The sequence below is a fragment of the Colossoma macropomum genome, unplaced genomic scaffold, assembly GCF_904425465.1.
Source record: "Colossoma macropomum unplaced genomic scaffold, Colossoma_macropomum, whole genome shotgun sequence".
NCBI classification, from domain to species: domain Eukaryota; kingdom Metazoa; phylum Chordata; class Actinopteri; order Characiformes; family Serrasalmidae; genus Colossoma; species Colossoma macropomum.
Window position 1 is genome coordinate 15,978,470 of NW_023494797.1, and position 19,682 is coordinate 15,998,151.

A 19,682-nucleotide genomic window follows, 5' to 3' on the forward strand; every position below is an offset into this window, starting at 1 on the left:
TGCCTGTTTTAGTGTTTGACTCTTTACAGACCCTCATTTGCTCTCATATTGTTCCTGCAGCTCGAGCTGCAGCTGTTAAAAATGACAGACGAGCCATAAAACAATAGAAGAGATGTGTTTGATTTGAGCTCATGAGTGTCATTTTGGCTGAGCATCAGCAACCAGAGTGGTTAAACTCAAATGGATAAACCAGAAACAGAGAGGCAGACAGAAAGTAAGCTTTATTATTATTGTTAATTATGATGACGCTAATCCAAAAGCCCAGTGAGTGGAGTGAGGTTTAACCACAAAAAACCCTCAAAACTAAAAAGACATCAAGACCAAACAATTTTCTTGTGGGAAAGCCAGTGGAGTATTTTCAGTGAGAATACGATGGACTGCGCCTCAAAGCACAGTCCACATCTACCTCTTACATTTCTTTTTTGTTTTTTTTTAAACATCACTGCAAACATCAATCATTTTTAACGTTAGGTTTTGTTTTTTTAACATAACTGCAAATTTTGGTTTTTATGTCTGATCTTTTTCAGGCTCTGATTCTCAGGTTTCCAGTATCAGCACTCAGGAAAAGGAAGTGCTCTGATTTGCATATATGAACAGGTGGTCCTTGGGGTGGAAAAGGTTGAGAAACCCTGTTTTAGGTATTGATTATTTTGCTTCACATTTTAAAATGTATGACTTCAACTACACATGCATAACTGCTGTTGGGGGCTTTTCTTGCACTAAAAGATACAGAAAAAACACTACTTGAGTGCTAATAGCAACCCTCTCATAGGAGAAAAGGAATTATCTGCAAAGTTTACATTAAATCACAAACCTTTCACATGCTTCTGTTTTTCAACAGTTAAATAATAACTTGTTTCACTTGTTAAGATTTATACTTTTTAGAAACATTTTATGTAGTTTTTATCTTGGTGCTAAAAAAGTTGTACTAAGTGCTTAAAAATTTTACTAACAGGCCTGAAATTACATACATGCTAACCCCCCTGTTAGAAATAAAGGTTCTGTGCAGGTACCTTTTTCATTCATCAAGGTACAAACAATGACAAATATACCTTTAAAGGCACAACAGTGGTTTTAAAGTCCAGTTGTGAACCTTAAATAAGGTTTTTCCATATTTGTACCTTTTCATAACCAAATGTTTTAAAACAGAGCAATAAAATAAAAGCCTGGAGACGAGACGGGGTGTGTGGAGTCAGTACAACTCAGAAAATATAATTTCAATGGATTATGGTTCAGTTATGTTCCCTGACTAAAGGTACTGAGATGTACCCTTTAGGGTCCCACCCCAGTGACAAGAGGGGCACTGCCCCAGTGACAGTTTGGTACCTTTATATATAGGTGTTAAGTGACTTTGCCAGTAGCAGCCTACATTTTGAGTAGCCAGTGAAGTATAATATTATTGAATTTTATTAGTAGACTTCAGTCCGGTGTTCACATATGCAGCAATATTAATATTTCGACTAATTAATGACCTCATAATTCAGAGGACGCACATTTTTGTTTACCACATGGTTTAATAGTTTGTAGTATTACAACTGCAGAAGCTAGTGAACTTAAGCCTATCAAGACTGTCAAAAGTTCATCCCTAAAAACCTTACACAAAATTACACAGAAGACCCACATTCAATCCCCCCCCCCAGTGTGACCTTTCACACACAAACAAAATAAATATCATTTGAATTTAATAACACACTCTAAACGTGGGTAATTTGACAGGAACTGAGTTGTGTGCTCACTGTAAATCCAGTCTGTAAAGCTTGTCCAACCTCGCAACAGCAGCTCATAGACATAGGAGGGGCATAGACAGATGAATGATGCAGCACTGAAGAAGCTTGGGTTTTAGGGTTTTTACAGGTGAGTAATTTACCTGACTCCTCCGCTTCCTCTCCCAGCTCCTGCTCCTCCACCTGTGACGTCCCAGCACCAGCCTCCTCACCATCACCTGATTAAATGAAATATTACATACAGTTATTATTATTGATAGAATTACTTACATATATGTAATACATATGGAACATATTATTACATAAGGGTACATATATGTGTGTGTGAATGTGTGTGTGTGTATACATATACATACATATATATATATATATATATATATATATACATACATATATATATATATATATATATATATATATATATATATGTATATATATATATATATATGCACAATTTCATGCATAATTACTGTTTATTTGATGAATTATTTAACCTATTGAAAAAATTATAACCTAAAATGTGGCCTGCGCAAAAAAGTTATGGCACATGTTTAATTGTAAGTTTTATTTTTTTCCCCCAATATTTTAAATTCAGCAAATAAACAGAAATTGTGGACTACAATTTTCAGAAAATGCCATATTTTTGCCAAGTGCCAAGTGTGTCCTCTGTAGAGAATGTGTTTATTTTCACTTAGAAAATCAAAAAACATATCATTTGACTGGGGGCGTTCAAACTTCTGTATATGGCTGTATAATATATACAATACGTCAGTATTACACGTACATACTTATATATACACATATGGGATACCTATATGACTGTATATACCACAAGGTACAAAAACCCTATACCTCATGTGTGTATATAAATGTATATATGTGTGTGACTAGTCTGACCTGAGGCTCGTGAGCTGGCCTGTTGTCTTTCTCTCTCCAGTCTTTGCTCTCTCTGTCTCTGCTGCCGCTCTCTCAGTGCCTGTTTAGCACTGCGCACCCACGCCTGGTACGCCAGCTGTGGAGTCACACACACACACACACACACACACACACACACACACACACACACACACAAATACTGCCTCACTAACAGCACCACAGGGGCTTTCATCGTCTGGCCTGAACCTTTAACCTCTAAACACACTGTTTCTCCAACAAATTCAACATATATTCTAGCATTCAAAAGTTTGAATCATCATATTAATAACTGATGTTATTTTCTTAAATGTTAACTTATACAGAGTGGAAAAACTTAAACAGTGTGAAATCCTATAAACTTGAAGGTATATCAATACTCCTGACTTTCATCTGCTGCACTTTACCTTCTGCATCCATTCACTTTAATGTGAAAAATTAATCTCACTCACTTGAAATGCAGTCACTTTAATCTGTACACTGTCTGCAGTTTTATTAATCTTTGTGGATGGGCAACTAAAGACTTTTATTAATTATCAGTGCACTAATAATAATACATACACGACAATTATTGCTGCTGTGAACCAACAGCTGGTCTAGTTTCTCTTTGTTCAATGGTTAGTCTCTACGTCCTGTGCTTAGTGCTTGTATAGCTGTAGTTATGGTGCAGTGCTTGTATGTTTGTATCGTTTGTATTTATTGTACTTTTTGTCTCTCTGCTCTTTATCTGCTGCTGTTCTGTGTTAAATGTAGCACTGTGAGCTGGAGAAACTACATTACATTCCTCTCCCAAAACAACAATCTGTCATGCAAATAAATGACAATACAGCTGACTTTGACACTGTTTATTTACTTTGATGCCTTATTTAATATTTTAACTTCTTTAAAACTTTTTGACGTTTCTCAGCAATTTTACAACAACCTGTGCCTCTGTTAATGATGCTGAAATCAGTTGTACAGTTGTAGTATAATTATATAAATAATTTCATATATTTATCTGCAACATTTTACTGACAATAATGAAAAAAAAAATAAAACACATTTTGAAAGCAAAGTCATGGAAGAGCCATATTTGTTTCTCTGAAGAACCTTTCAAATGATTGTTCTTCAAAGAGGTTGTGGTTGGTATGGTGTAGTGGGTAAGGCCTTCTGTGCTGTAGACTGGGGTTCAATTCCCTGCTTAGGCAGGCACCCTATACTATACCTATAAGAGTCCTTGGGCAAGACTCCTAACACTACCTTTGCCTACCTGTGTAAAACTGATCAAATTGTAAGTTGTTCTGGATTTCTCTCTTGTTTTAAATTATTTGTTTTAAATTATTAGAGTGTTTATTCTTTTACATTAATGGTTGCAACTGTAACAACTGCAATTTCCCTCTGGGATCAATAAAGTATTCCGATTCTGATTCTGATGTACAGAACTATTTCTGTAAATGTGTGAAGAATCATTTCAACATGTAAAGAACCTCCACTTGATGTAAAGGTTATATATTAATTAAACTGTAAATCCAAGCCAAGAACCATTCAGTAACATTTTTAATTCTAAGAGTGTATCTGGAAAAACTGGATGAGGCAGAGGAGGAAAAATGAGGTACCGAGTCACTAGCTATCCAAGATGATTGTTTAATGGTTAGTACTAGTTAACTGGGGCTGGTGCGCATGTGTCACCTGAAATGCAGTCTGTTTACGTTGTTTCTGCTCTTCAACTGAGACGTCCTCCTCCTCTTCACTGTCAGACTCAAACAGGTAATAATCTCCAGAATGCAACACTACAAGAGATCCACATACACAAAAAGAACGACACATCAGGCGGCAGCAGGTATAATTAAAATCAGAGGTATGGATGAATTAAAAACTAATGCAGACCCAGTTAGCACGACTGCACTAACAAGAGTGGAGCTTGATTTTCTCCTCTCTCTCATAGATGAAAGCTTTAGGTGCTGTTTATCTGATGGGGACAGTTTTGGTGTCTACCAGGTTTTCCAGGTGGTTGTTAGGAGTCCCATTTTTCTCTGTAGCTTTCAATCATTTTTTTAAACTCCAGTTTTCAAAACTCTTGTTTTCACTTGCACCGATCAGGCGTTACTTTATGACCACCTCCTTGTTTCTACACTCATTGTCCATTTTAGCTCCACTTATTATATAGGTGCACTTTGTAGTTCTACAGTTACAGTCCATCCGTTTCTCTGCATACTTTGTTAGCCCCCTTTTACCCTGTTCTTCAGTGGTCAGGACCCTCATGGACCGTCACAGAGCAGGTACTATTTGGGTGGTGGATCATTCTCAGCACTGAAGTAACACTGACGTGGTGGTGTTGTGTTAGTGTGTGTTGCGCCGGTCTGAGTGGATCAGACTTTCTCTTTCCTTGTGCAAGTGGATTATCTTATGTCTGATCTCCTCAGAAACATCATCTGAGAAATAAATACTTAATGGTTGTTTTGTTCTGGAAACTAAATAAATGAAAGGTGGTCTCTGACTTTTGCACATTCAGCCTGTGGGTGTGGAATATACTGGAGACAGTGTGTTGTTGGTGTACCCGTTGCGTGGTCTATCCAGGGCCGGTACCACTCTTTCTGACTAGAGGACCCTTCCTTCTTTTCCTTCCTCTCTGTCCTCTCCTCCTGCAACTCTGTGGAACAGCAGAGCAGGATTGAGGGTTCACACAAAGCAAGTAGCATCTTTTTATTCTGCTTTCTGTATGTGTGTTGGACTGCACTGATAATCTGATAGTCAATTAGCTGTCAATGATGTTGATTATGGAAAAAAGCTGACTCACACACTCATCGTGACCGAGTGTAATTCACTTTAGGACGCATCGAGGGCTTTCGTTGTTTTACTGCATTTATAAGGACAAATTTGCTCATAAAGTTTGCCAAACACTTTTATTTTACTTTTTTTGTACTGATCTCTTCTCATTTTATTCATGTGATGTGTGTGTTTGCTATAAATTTGAAGGATTTCCACAAACTAAGTGTGCTGAAGCCCAGGATTCTAGACAAAAGGCACAATCACACAGCTCTACAGCCCCAAACATTTTCTTAGTAATGTGCAATGTGTGTGCCAGTTTGGCAAAGACGAGAGATTAGATTGGGTAGACTGGGCATGTGGAATGTAAAATATTGGTGACAACAGAATTCAAAGCATAACAGTTCCATTAGCCAATTACTCAAATAATAGGTGGTGGATTAATCAACTATAGAAACAATAGTTAATGTATGTTAAGTTATTGCCATTTTCACCAGCTCACTAGGTTTCCCCCGTCACACACTGCTATCAAGCTAGGAGGGGCTGGGACAGGGGTCGGCAACATGCAGCACTTTTACTGTCCTGTTGTGGCTCCACAGCAGAATTAGGTTTGTAGGTAAAAATAAAATAATCCTCCTTTACAGTAAAATAAAGCTCTGCTGATCGTTCAACACAGTTTAACAATAAATGGTCTTAAATCTGGAGTTAATGTAGAACTGCTAATTCACCCTTTAACCCTGAAGATCGGCACCCAGACTGCTGGTCACCATAGCAACGCAGACAATGTCACCTAGCTAGTAGCTAATAAAACGGCAAGAGAGATTTAAGATGAATATCGATAATTTAGAGACGAATGGATTTATTTGCATTAATAAAATCACTCCAGCTGGTTGTTTAATCTGCAATACGAAACTGTCAAACACTAAAAAGTCACAAAGTCAGTTTCTTATTCGCCAGCTTCTCACTCGAATTCTTCTTAAATGGTGCAGCAGTTACAATCTGGCGGCATTTAAGGTCGAAATGGGAAACTTTGAATATGAATCTTGCAAATGAGAAGCGACTTCAGACTAGTAAAAAGATGAATGTTGAGAGACATTTTACAAGAAACTATTCTATTTTTGCAAAAATGTTTCCTGCTGGAGATGTGAGAAAAGCAGCTGTAGCTGAGCAAAAGCTTAAAGCAGAGCAAAGTAAGTGCGCTTTCATTTATATTATATTTTAGGCTAGACTAGTGCATCAGCACATACCGAGACATATTTACAGCCAAGATGGTAAAATGGACATAAAATGTTGAGAATTTTTGTTGAAAGGACAAACTGGCTCTTCTTAACATTTGCGTTGCCGACCCCTGGGCTAGGAGGACTAAGGCCAATTTCAAACTGCTGCTAACCCAATGTCATTTGGCAGCTTAATATGCTTGGAGAGTCAATTGTGTTACTTCTTCTGCTACTAATCCTGATTTCTTGGTGGGAGTCACAGTGACGTTGTACCTGATGGGTGCTCCTCTGTCTCGGACGCCTTCCGACCTTCTTTATATTTCTGCTGCTTATCACGGATTCGCTGCATGCTGCGGAGACAGACAAACATTCAGACTGACGCACTTTACTGTCCTGCACCAGAGGAGTTAGACAAATCATCTCAAAGGTTTCTTTTTGTGTTGCAAATATATCGAGGCAGGACTAGAATGTGAGGGACATCTCTGTTTCTGGAAAGGAACAGTAACTCACGAGCTTTTCAGTTGCTGGATGGATTTCTTCTCTGCTTGTTGATGGAAACGCATGTTCTTTATGATGCTGGCTCTGAACAGCTCAAAACCCCTGTCCACACATAAACAGAAATTCAGTATGGAAATGCAATCAGTCAACCGAATATAAGTTTAGGTGCTTAAATGAACACATGTGTCAATATCTCTAGCTTGTTTTTAAGATCAGAGGTTCCCAAACACTGGGATGCGCACTGGATTGTTTGACAATGGGCTGCAACAATGCAGCAGTGAGGTAACATAACTGCTGAAATCCACTAGCTTATAATTAAATAAAATATATGTATATAAATATATATACATACATACACACATCATCTAAACCACTTATCCTTCTGGGTCGCAGTGGTAAATATATATATGTTGGCATCAAATTCAAAATGGGTATTTTTTTAAAAAAAAACCAAATTTCTATATTTCTCTCTCTCTCTCTCTCTCTCTCTCTCTATATATATATATATATATATATATATATCTATATCTATTTTGGCAGTGTATTTAAAGCTTATAGTCAAAAACCAAGAAACTCCCAATACTGATTTTTATTTTAAAAAAAAATTGAAGACAAGAACGATTAAAAACAAGCATCTAAAACATAACTACACAAAGCACAGATTTCCCGCCCCTAGATATGCTAATGTGGCGAAACGTTGTACACGGTGAGAAATGAGACTACTCATACAAACTCGTTCCCATTAAAAGCTAAAACATGCCTCAACAACAACAACACACCCCCCCGCCAAATTAAAGCCACTATGGGCTTTAGCTCAGTCCACGTTTTGGAAGGTTGGACGGTTGGGAACCCTGTCTTACACTAGACCCCATGTGTCAAACGCAAGGCCCGCGGGTCAGATCAGGCCCGTGGAACAATCCAATTCAGCACTCGAAAATATTTTCACCCCCTTCCCCCAACAGCAGTCTATAGGAGAGTAGTTTTACACCCTATTGCCAATGTCATACCACCAAACACACCAGCTGCGTTTTAGCTGCAGCACAACCAACATAAACACTATTAACACTGTAAACACTCAGCAGCTCAGAAACTGATTAAGAATCAATGAACTTGTAGCAGAAAAGATGTCAGGCGTTGAGACCAAGCACAGACCTACATCCTGGGCACATTTAAAGAGATTTAAAATTCATCTGTAGCTAATGTAGCCTACATATATCAATCATTTAAACTAATCAAATTAATCAATCACCCATTACAGAACTGACTCTGTGTGTTTTTCCTTTCTTTCTTTCCTTTGCCGAGTTGAACAACTGCCCATCCTGTGCGTCTGATGCTGCTGCCTCTTCTGCCTTGATCGGGTGCCACTGCTCGCCAGCCCTCTGGAGCGGCTTGACCACCATCAAGGTCCATGCTGTACTACGCCGTGCAAACCTCACCCTCACAACCTGACCCCACTGACGCTGCTGCATGAACTAAACTAATTAAATTAATCATTTGCTCCACCTGTTTTCCCTGTTTTTGTACTAACAATGTTTATTATCCGGTGTCAACCAGAGGAGGATGGGTTCCCCTTCTGAGTCTTGGTTCCTCTCAAGGTTTCTTCCTGTTTCTTAGGGAGTTTTTCCTTGCCACTGTCGCCACTGGCGACGCTCATGGGGGCTTGGACCCGGATTTCTTTCTGTAATGCTGATTTCCTTGTAAAGCTGCTTTGTGACAACACCTGCTGTAAAAAGCGCTATATAAATAAACTTTACTTACTTACTTATTTACTATTCACATGGAATATTTGAAGGTGTACCTGGCTACATTTTGCTGTTGACTCTCTCTGGCCTTCGGATGTGTTGAGATTTTTTAGTATGGCCCTTTTAGTGGCTGAGTTTGACACCCCTGCACTAGACTGAAATCATTAGTACCAGCAGCTTACTGACTGCACAACCAGACCCCTCTCGTTTTGCCCCACTGGTAAGCTCCAGCAGGGGGTGCTCTCACCTGGAGGCCTGTCGCGCTGAAGCCTGCAGGTCCGCTGTGACGTGCAGGAAGTAAAAGCTGAGGAAGACTCTCCTCTGCAGCAGGAGGAAGAAGAAGCAGATGCTGTCCCAGATAATGCCGGCCTCCTCTACGGGCAAACTGCAGTCCTTATCGCTCAGAGACTCAGCTGTAGAGTCACAAACACACATACAAATGGACACAGGTATGTACGTACGCATACAGATGTGCACAGGCAGAATTAGCTCAGGTTTAGCCCAGTCACAGCTGTAGAAGACCTCTTCAAGCAGACAGTTCTACAAAACACTGAATATTATTTTTTAAAGGGGAAACAACTCTGACTTCACAAAGTCCTAATCCGATTACGATACTTTGATGTATTACATTATTTTGAATAATTCAAAAAAAATACACTCAAGAGGTCTATTAACACTGAACTGTATATATAATACAGATACAAATACAGATAATAACCATACAACTTTTTGGGGGGATTTTATTTACGCCTAAAATATATATGTTTGGCCAAAAACAGGACCTTAGCATAGTGTTTTATTTATTGTGGCAGTTTGTGCCAGTAAAAACACTGTTTAACATCAGAATATATACAAATAAACATAAATACAGTAAAAACCTTCCTGTTTTCAAAAAAAGTGGAGCTGGTAACAAAAACATAGTCTCAGGCTTCTCTTCAACACCCTCAATCATTGTATACATGTTAAATTCCACCAGCAGTACATCTGATTTACCATAATGAAATACTGTCCATCCAAACCAGGTATCTGATGATACCTACACTTAATACCAGGTAACAAGGACAGATTTGGAAAATGTTATGCTAACAGATCACGACTCATTGCATTAGTGTTGTTTGTATTGATGCCTAAGAGGTTCACACACAATACTGTACTTTATGGGATATTACTGTAAGGGGTTTAACACCACATTTTTAAAAATTAGTAGACTTACGGTCATAATAGCCTTTGACTGTGCAGACCAGACTGAAGAGCTGGATCACCCAGCAGAAGCGAGACTGCATCTCAGCTACAAACACACAGGCCAGGATCTGATAGAGACACATAAATACATAAACACCAGCAGACAAGCACATCAGAACTGAGGACATAAGTCAGTGACTCACAACAAGACTTACAACTCATGAAAATTCAGCCTGAGAAAAAAACACAAATGAACCGATCAAATTAGGAGCGCCAACTTTCATGTGTTGAATAAATAAAACCTTTTGTTTCTGCCAAATGTGCCAAACATAAACTGTGCCATAACCTTCGCAAAGGCCACATTTTATATTGTATTTTTAACAACATAAAATGTGGCCTGTGCAAAAGTTACATTCTGTAAAACAAACAAACAACAAAATGTTATTTGATCAGGGCAACCAAACTTTTACATATGACTGTACTACACCAGCTACCTACCTTATGTGCTGCACAAATTACAGACTAACCAACCGTTTCACATCAAACTGAAGTGAGATTCCTGCTCAGCCTTTTCAAATTTTAAGTTCCACTTTAAATGGTGCAACAATGAGTGTGTTTACATGTACTTAATAATCCGATAACTGCAGAAAATCAGATTTTGTCAGTAATCTGATCAATGCGTTTGCATGCACTTGAGTAATCAGATAATGGGGAAATTCTGGGTCTACATGAGTCAGGTAGTAATCAGATTTCTGTTTTACAACCAGCCAATAAACATCACAGAAGACGACGTAACATAAAAGTAATGTAACAGATTTTTTTTTTTAACATCGACCCCCTTTACCTGAAAATATGAACATACATCATCCAGAAGATGAAGAATATTTAAATCCTTTATTTCGTTTTTGGTTTCAGCGCCGCTCCAACAGTGTTTTGCTGCGTCTCGAGACATCCACCGTCTGATCTCAGCGCATGCGCAGACTGAGAAATCCGACAGAAATCGAAGCAAGAGTTGAGAAATCTAATTACTGAGCTAGAATCCAGCCTCTTTATCGGATTTCTTAATCGGATTTCTAGATTGGAGTATGGTGTTTACATGACTATTTGAATAATCGGATAACTGCAGAAATCCGATTATGATCAGATTACTGAGTGCATGCATACGCACTCATTGATATTCTGGCACCTGTAACCAACCTGTGACCTGTTGAACCTGACAGGTTTAGTAGAGGCTTCATTCTTCTACTAAAGACTTGAGACTTAACTCTGAAACCCCACCCACTCAAGACTCAACTGGTACTCTTTTATTAACTACTAATTGACATGTAGATATCGCTGATGTTCATGTCCATTAAAACCAGTCCAGGTGAGGGTGTACATAGACACAGAGACACACACACACACACACACACACACACACACAGTGTTCACTCACAGACAGGATGTTTTTGGAGATGATGACGGTGACGTTGTAGATGATGAGGCAGTCCCACATCAGCAGCCTGGTGCGGGACCGTTTGATCAGCAGCTGAGTGCCGAACAGCAGGAAGAAGAAGCAGGCCAGCAGATAACCCAGACCAAAAACACTGATCCGGGTAGAACCCGTCACAAACACCACAGCCAACACGAACCAGAACATATACCGGAACACCAGGACCTTCGCCATGTCCAGATATGACCTGAGACAGAGAGGGGTGCGGTTAGGGGTGGGGTAGGGTGAAGAGTGTTGTGGGGTAAGGGGTGGGGTAAGGGGTGGGGTGGGGTAAGGGGTGGGGTGGGGTAGGGTGAGGGGTGGGGTGAGGGGTGGGGTAGGGGAGAGACAGAGAGATGGAGTTCATTAAGAGAAAAAGAATGAAAAAGAAAGAAAAAGAAAATAAGAAAAAGACAGCAAGAGAGAGTTTAGTAAAACAAAAAATAAGGAAAGAAAGAAAAAGAAAAAAAGAATAAGAAAAAAGAAAGAAAGAAAGAAAGAATGAATGAATGAAGAGGAAGTTTTTTTCATTAGTTAAATCTTTGGGTTCTGTGCAGCAGCAATTGATCTGAACCATAACTATTATTCACTTTTCATGATTCATTTATATGGAAGCAGCTTGTGCGAATGATTTTAACAGGCTAACAATCATTACGAAGGTCGCCGAATTACAACACAAGAAGCTGCAAACCTGCACTTTTACATATGCACTGAAGGGGGTGCTACAATGGGTGCAGAAGGATCAGAGGCAGTACCTGCAGTTGATGAAGTTTGGGGCAGGGTTAAAGGGGATTCCCTCCATGGGGTCCGGGTTATCATTGTTTTCTCCTCCCATCACCATCCACTCCTCCTTCTTCTCATTCTCAAACACCTTCCACTGCTGAGAGGCGCACATCAGCAGCAGGAAATCCGCTGCGCAAGCAAGCAAATGGTTCAAAACGTTTTAATTACACTGTTTATACTCCCTCTGACCACAGGCTTGATCTGTAGGTGACCCTTTGCTGCAATCTGCTCAGTTTAAAATTGGCTACACTAACATTACGACACTAAATTTGACACAGATATGATTTTTTTCAGAAAAGGAATCATAACAAAATCCTACCTATTCACTTACGCCCACTTACACTATTTACTATTACACTATTATGGCTCATAAATTTGAATCACTTTTTATGTACAACATAACAAAAATGTAAATACTACATGCTATTCGACATAAGACTTGTCAAGAATTGGACAAGAAATGAATAAAATGATAAAATATTGTAGCTATTTATTGAGGATTTGTTTCGCCTTGAGATTTGGTCTCCATTTCTGATGTACGATGAATTCTGGATATTCGTTTCATTATAATTTAATTGGCAGTGGTTTACAGCTTTGCTATGCAGTCATTTTTGAATAATCTATGGATCTGTTCATCATTATGGACTCATCTTATTCATGGACTCATTCATTTAATTCAGCTTTCTAATGTCCTACTAATTATATAAAAAGGGAACTTTTACCCAAATTGGTTTTATATGACTGAAAACTTCTGAACAGTAGTGCACATATGTGCTCCTAGACTGTATATTCAATGCACGTGACCGTAACGAGATCAATCCCATCAGAATTATATTTACTGCGCGTTTCACTGTGCATGCATATCACTATGGTCATTATCCAGCGTGGGCAGCAGATCAGCAGTGGCAATGCATTGATAATGCATATGCGAGTCCTATCGCAGCACAGTGTGTTCAAATTAATGACAGATGTGGCTCAAATACAAAGATAAACATGAACAGTGAAACATCAACAGAAAGACCAGATCTGAGCATAAAACTCCAAAATGAGCAATAAGGCTTGTATCAACACAGCCATAAACACTGAGTGCACTGCTGGACCGGTCAGCTCTTGAGTCAATGAGATAAACACAATGCCCCTCTAACTCCTGCTGTAAAAAGTCACCCACTCACCGATGAGGTTTTTGGAGTTGGGGATGGTGTAGAAATCAGGCAGGTAGATCCATTTGATCAGTGCTGAGTTGACGGTGACTGAAGTTTTCCATCTCCATGGATAATCTAGACAAAAACACCTACAAATTCAGTCATGCAGTTCCACTGAATAATACACTAAAAGGACAAAAGTATTGGGACACCTACACATCACACCTGCAGGAGCTTTTATGACTCCCATTCTAAATCCATAGGCATTAATATGCAGTTGGTCCGCCTTTGCAGCTTCCACTCTTCTGGGAAGCTTTCTACAAGATGTTGGAGAGTGTCTGTAGGAATTTCTGCCCATTCATCCAGAAGAGCATTTGTGAGGTCAGACACTGATGTTGGACGAGAGGGCCTGGCTTACCGTCTCCGTTCTAGTTCAACCCAAAGGTGTTGATGTGGTTGAGGTCAGGGCTCTGTGAGGGTCAGTCGAATTCTTCCACAACAAACTCTCCCGACCATGTCTTTATGGACCCTGCTTAGTGCACTGGGGCTCAGTCATGCTGGAACAGGAAAGGGCCTTCTGCAAACTTTCCCCACAGAACTAAGGGTTCTAGACCAACCCCTGAAAAACAACCCCATATCATCATCCCTCCTCCACCAAACTTTACAGCTGGCACAGTGCAGTCAGGCAGGTAACGTTCTCCCGGCATTCGCCAAACCCAGATTGTCCATCAGACTAACAGATAGAGAAGTGTGATTCGTCACTCCACAGAACGCGTCCAGAGGCGGTGCTTTACACCACTCCAGTCGACACTGGGCATTGTGCATTTTGATCTTAGGCTTGTGTGTAGCTGCTCAGCCATGGAAACTCATTTTGTGAAGCCTCTTTTCACGCAGTTCTTTTGCTGATGTTGCTTCCAGAGGCGATTTGGAACGCTTTAGTGAGTGATTAAACAGAGGATAGGCACTGTGCACTTCAGACCCATTATACTGCTAGTGTTTGTCTATCGAGACTGCAAGGCTATGTGCTTAATTTTATCCCCCTATTAGCAAAGGGTGTGGTTGAAACACCTGAACTCAATAATTAGGCGAGGTATCCCAATAATTTTGTCCATATAGTGTATCTTTAACAGAGGGAAAGCCACAAACACACACATTTACACAGTAAGATCATGGATGTATGACTGACAGGGTTAACTTTAACTGCCTGAGCACAGATCTAGTCCTTGGAAAAACCCAGGCAGTCTTCAGTTTTTCTTATTCAACCTCTGAAAACTTGATTTCAATCTCTAAAGGACCTGTAAACCATGTAATAAGGGTTGTGAAAGACGAGTCTAGCTTAGATGTGTTAGAAAACACCAGATTGCACTGACAACTCAAAAACCTATGTGGCAGGAACTGACCGATGCAGAGAGCCGGGGGGATTCCCACACATAGGATGTACTGGTAGATCATGAAGATGACCAGGAAGAGGCAGTACTTGGACCAGATTTTGGCGATGGCCGCCCTGCGCCGCCGCACCATGATCGCAACCAACCAGCAGCCGTGGATAATGACCAGGAAGTTCATGCGCTGGCCGATCACATTCACCGTCATCAGGAAGCAGATCTGGAGAGGGAAAGAAGAGCACGCAGAGAGTCAGTGGAAATATTCTGAAATAGTAAATGAAGAATGGCCAAGTGCATATTAAACGATAAATAATATGCTGGGGATTATATACACGCTGTAAATATACATTATAGTGAGTTCTTCTCAAGTTATCTGCCCAATACGAGGCATTCTGGATTCATTTTATTACAATTTCATTCTTGATTTTACAGCTTTGGAGTCATCTACAGCTCTGTTTACCATTCTGGACACATCTAAAATTAATTGTTATTTTATTATTAATTATTTGAAGTGAAGATGATAATTTCATACATTTTTTGCAACCAATTTGGTTTAATATTACTTAAAACTTTGAACTCAACATCGACCTTCTAACTGGTATCATCACATGGGTACAAACAAAATAGTGAGAGAGAGAGAGAGAGAGAGAGAGAGAGAGAGAGAGAGAGAGAGGAAGAGAGAGAGACACACAGGAAGAGAGAGAGACATAGCAGGGGGCTCACCTCCAGGCCGAACTTGTAGAAGCTGTAGTTGAGCAGGTATTTGATGCAGGGGAGCAGGCCCTGGTCCAGTTTGTCCCGCGTGGCCTGGGGGAAGATGGCTGGGATAGTTGGAGGAGAGCGCTGAAGCTGCTTGTAGTGATGTACCTGGTGCCGATAGACCGTCGCCTCAAACACCAGCAGCAGCAGCACCAGCAGATGATTCTACAGAACAGAACAGACAGGTGAGCAAATGAGAAACACTCTGCTATCTTTTTCCCCAATAACGACAGTTTAACTGCACTTCTGCAGGACTCTTGACTCAGATATGTATCTTTGTATGTCTTGAACGGCACATGTGGCTGCACATCTGCATTTGCTACGGTCCAAACCCCCCTGTCCTATACTGTAATAAATAACCTGCACACATACCGATCAGGCATAACATTATGACCACCTCCTTGTTTCTACACTCATTGTCCGTTTTATCAGCTCCACTTACTCTATAGGTGCACTTTGTAGTTCTACAGTTACAGACTGTAGTCCATCTGTTTCTCTGCATACTTTGTTAGCCCCCTTTTACCCTGTTCTTCAGTGGTCAGGACCCCCATGGACCCTCACAGAGCAGGTACTATTTGGGTGGTGGATCATTCTCAGCACTGCAGTAACACTGACGTGGTGGTGGTGTGTTAGTGTGTGTTGTGCTGGTCTGAGTGGATCAGACACAGCAGTGCTGCTGGAGTTTTTAAACACATCAGTGTCACTGCTGGACTGAGAATAGTCCACCAACCAAAAATATCCAGCCAACAGCGTCCTGTGGGCAGCGTCCTGTGACCACTGATGAAGGACTAGAGGATGACCAACACAAACTGTGCAGCAGCAGATGAGCTATCGTCTCTGACTTTACATCTACAAGGTGGACTGACAAGGTAGGAGTGTCTAATAAAGTGGACAGTGAGTGGACACAGTGTTTAAAAACTCCAGCAGCACTGCTGTGTCTGGTCCACTCAGACCAGCGCAACACACACTAACAGACCTACACCACGTCAGTGTGACTGCAGTGCTGAGAATGATCCACCACCCAAATAGTACCTGCTCTGTGAGGGTCCATGAGGGTCCTGACCACTGAAGAACAGGGAAAAAGGGGGCTAACAAAGTATGCAGAGAAACAGATGGACTACAGTCTGTAACTGTAGAACTACAAAGTGCACCTATACAGTAAGTGGAGCCTGATCGGTGTATAGATGCATACTGGATACACCAGCGTTCAAAAGTTTAGAAACATCATTGAAAAGTTTGGAACTTATGTTTTCAATAATATAAAAGCAGAAAAATGTTTAAAAATATTCTAATAAGATTCTGTAGTAACTGAGAAAGCTGAACAACCCTGAGAACAAAGTTATAATAAAACTAACTCAACATAACTGCAATGTGCTGAACAGATCTGGACGCAGAGGTCACAAAAATGACCCCTTTCTGCACTATTTATCATTTAATGAGTAAACATCTTGTTGTCTCACCCCAAAAATTAAACATGTTTATATCTTGTGACAGCCTAGCTGTGCATTTCATTTATTTGTATTATTTCTGTATATGCTGCATTGATCATTTATGTTTATTACAAGTGCATTAAACCCAAATTCCTTGAATATGAAAATATACTTGGACCACTAATATCTCACCTTACTGTAGCCTAAAGCAGTGGCATCCTTTCTGAAGCCAAACCAGTTAGCTGGATCCACTGGATCTTTGTAAAGTATGGAGTTCTGTACCTCGTTGCTCTCTAGGCTGGTCTCATTGGGAAGAGGCTAGAAGACAGAGAAGGACACAGAGAGAAAGTCTTAAAGAGCCACACAGCTTGTATAATCTCCATAAAGACGCACTGAACAATAGAATGGAATGCTCTGGACCAGCCATGCGAGCCTATGGTCACCATGCCCCTCAGTTAGAGGGCTATAAAGCCCCCCAGCGTTGGTCTGTGGAGCAGTGGATGTGCATTCTCTGGAGTGATGAAGCTGCATCCAATATCTCTGGAATGAGTTGGAATGATCCAGAACTGACCATCCAACATCAGTGCCTGACCTCACTAATGGTCAATCAAATCCCCACAGCAACGTTCCAACATCTAGAAGAGTAGAGTCTTCAGGGAAGTGCAGCAAAGGGGGACAAACTCCCTATTAATAAGGATTTTTTCAGAAGAAATGTTGGATAAGCAGGAACTGCTGGACATACAGTGTTGTATCAAAAGCGTACATTCGTGATGTTTGGTCACTCAAAACTACTCTACAACTCCACAAACTTCAAAGAACATGAAACAAAGCAGTCTGAAAAGACTGCAGACCATCGCGTGACTGCAGAGCATCAAAGTCCAGCACAAAATAATGGCAAAGAAAGACCTCAACAGAGATCAGGGAGGGGGAATATTATGAAAGGCAGCAGAAGAGACACAATAGGGCATCTGAAACGGCACTGTGCTCTACAAACAATACATACAGTATCTATCAGCATGCGTGAGTTTCTACCCCACTGTATGCTTTATTTTTCACAGCCAAGTTTGCTCTGTCTTTTCTGTACACACGATCACGATCATGGAATTTTAGCTGATGATTAACTGCCATATGGATAATTGTGACTCACAACTCAATCATCTATTTTCAAAGAATAAATCGCTGCTGTCAGAAGAAAACCTCGTATATCGTTTCTCAGTTTTTGACAGTCTGAAAATACCTGCTGCCCTTTACATTGTGTGTCAAATTTCATGATGAATGGACCAAAAGAAATGACCCAAAATGACTTGGAAAGACGTCTGGTTCCACTGACTTACATAAAAGTAGAGTAGGTTTTTTTTCTTCTCCTGTAAAGTCACCATTGTGGAGATACGAGGTTTTCTTCCAACAACAGTGAAATCTAAAGCGGGTAAACTGGATGATCAGCTAATTCTTTTTTAACTGTTGATACTTATTAGCTCCCAACTGACGACAGAAACAGCTCAAGCTCAAAAAAACAAACATTACTCAACGCTGCCCTCTAAGGGGAGTCAGAAGTTAGAAACCAGATGTCTGAAGAGTTTAATGCCTCTAAAAGCTTCCTCACAGTTATTCCACAAAATGGTTATGAATACGCTGCCTGATTTTGGACTTATTTTAAAACCTAACTTTAAAATATATGGTGGAGGGATACATGCAGGGCATTGTGAGGCAAAATAGTTACCAAAGTAAAACTACTTTGTCCGATGTTCAAGCTCTACGTCATCAGGTTAAATTCTCCCAGTTAAGATAACACTGAATAATGCAGGATACAAATAAAATTGCAGCTTCTGCGATTTGAAAACTGCTTTTAATCTAAAAGTGATGAACGGTTCAGCTCTAGTAAACTAACGTAGGCAGGGAAGATGAGGCGAGGTCTGTGCTAATGTGGCAGTAACGAGTGCTCATAAAGAAGCGCTAATCACCTGAGAGCCAAACGCCTCACTGTTTACTGCTTTCCTTCAACAGCCGTAAAGTTTGAGTCTAAACGCATCAACAAAAAGTAAGCACAGGGGGTGGGTGGGTAATTAGAGCGAGGATTATCCTCCCAACAGGGAGCTGAGAGAGAGAGAGAGAGAGAGAGAGAGAGAGAGAGAGAGAGAGAGAGAAAGAAATCAAACCAGTGCCAAACTAGCTTCCACACAAGCCGAGCCACTGATGGCAAACATGTGCACCTACATGTATTACAGAGTAAGTGTGGGGAAGGACTGAGGGTGGATAGAGAGAGAGAAACACACATTTAAAGAAAGGTGGCTATACAGAGCACAGAATGTGTGTTAATTCACTCTTGGTTGTTTTGTGTTATTAGATAGATAGATAGATAGATAGATAGATAGATAGATAAAGCAAGATAAAGCAGCACAAAGTACAGTAAAAAGCAAAACGAGCAAATGTTGTTTGCTATTATACAGATGCATAAATAGAAGAAGATATATAATAAAATATACTAAAACAACCGTAAAACAGTGTACAGTACAAGAATGAGTAAGTAAAATCAAATAAATATTATGCAGGTGACAATGCAGAGGTGCATGTCACATCCAGCGGATGAACTGAGTGACTATACACTGTAAACAATAGCATATATTAATAGTTGTGCAATATGTCTGGGTGTATAAACATTACTGTCAGTTTGTGTTACTATTCAAATGTAATT

General features: G+C 40.1%; 1 protein-coding gene across 1 annotated transcript in view; it reads right to left on the minus strand.

Moving 5' to 3' along the window:
• Window positions 1-19,682, minus strand: part of piezo1 (piezo-type mechanosensitive ion channel component 1) — a 134,844-nt gene that overhangs the window by 27,515 nt on the left and 87,647 nt on the right. Inside the window, 14 exon segments of the mRNA XM_036584417.1 lie at window positions 1,868-1,942; window positions 2,622-2,736; window positions 4,305-4,405; window positions 5,173-5,265; window positions 6,872-6,948; window positions 7,109-7,198; window positions 9,086-9,251; window positions 10,052-10,148; window positions 11,456-11,699; window positions 12,247-12,403; window positions 13,447-13,551; window positions 14,817-15,021; window positions 15,525-15,725; window positions 17,183-17,308. Of these exon segments, the coding sequence (XP_036440310.1) occupies window positions 1,868-1,942; window positions 2,622-2,736; window positions 4,305-4,405; window positions 5,173-5,265; window positions 6,872-6,948; window positions 7,109-7,198; window positions 9,086-9,251; window positions 10,052-10,148; window positions 11,456-11,699; window positions 12,247-12,403; window positions 13,447-13,551; window positions 14,817-15,021; window positions 15,525-15,725; window positions 17,183-17,308 (1,852 nt within the window).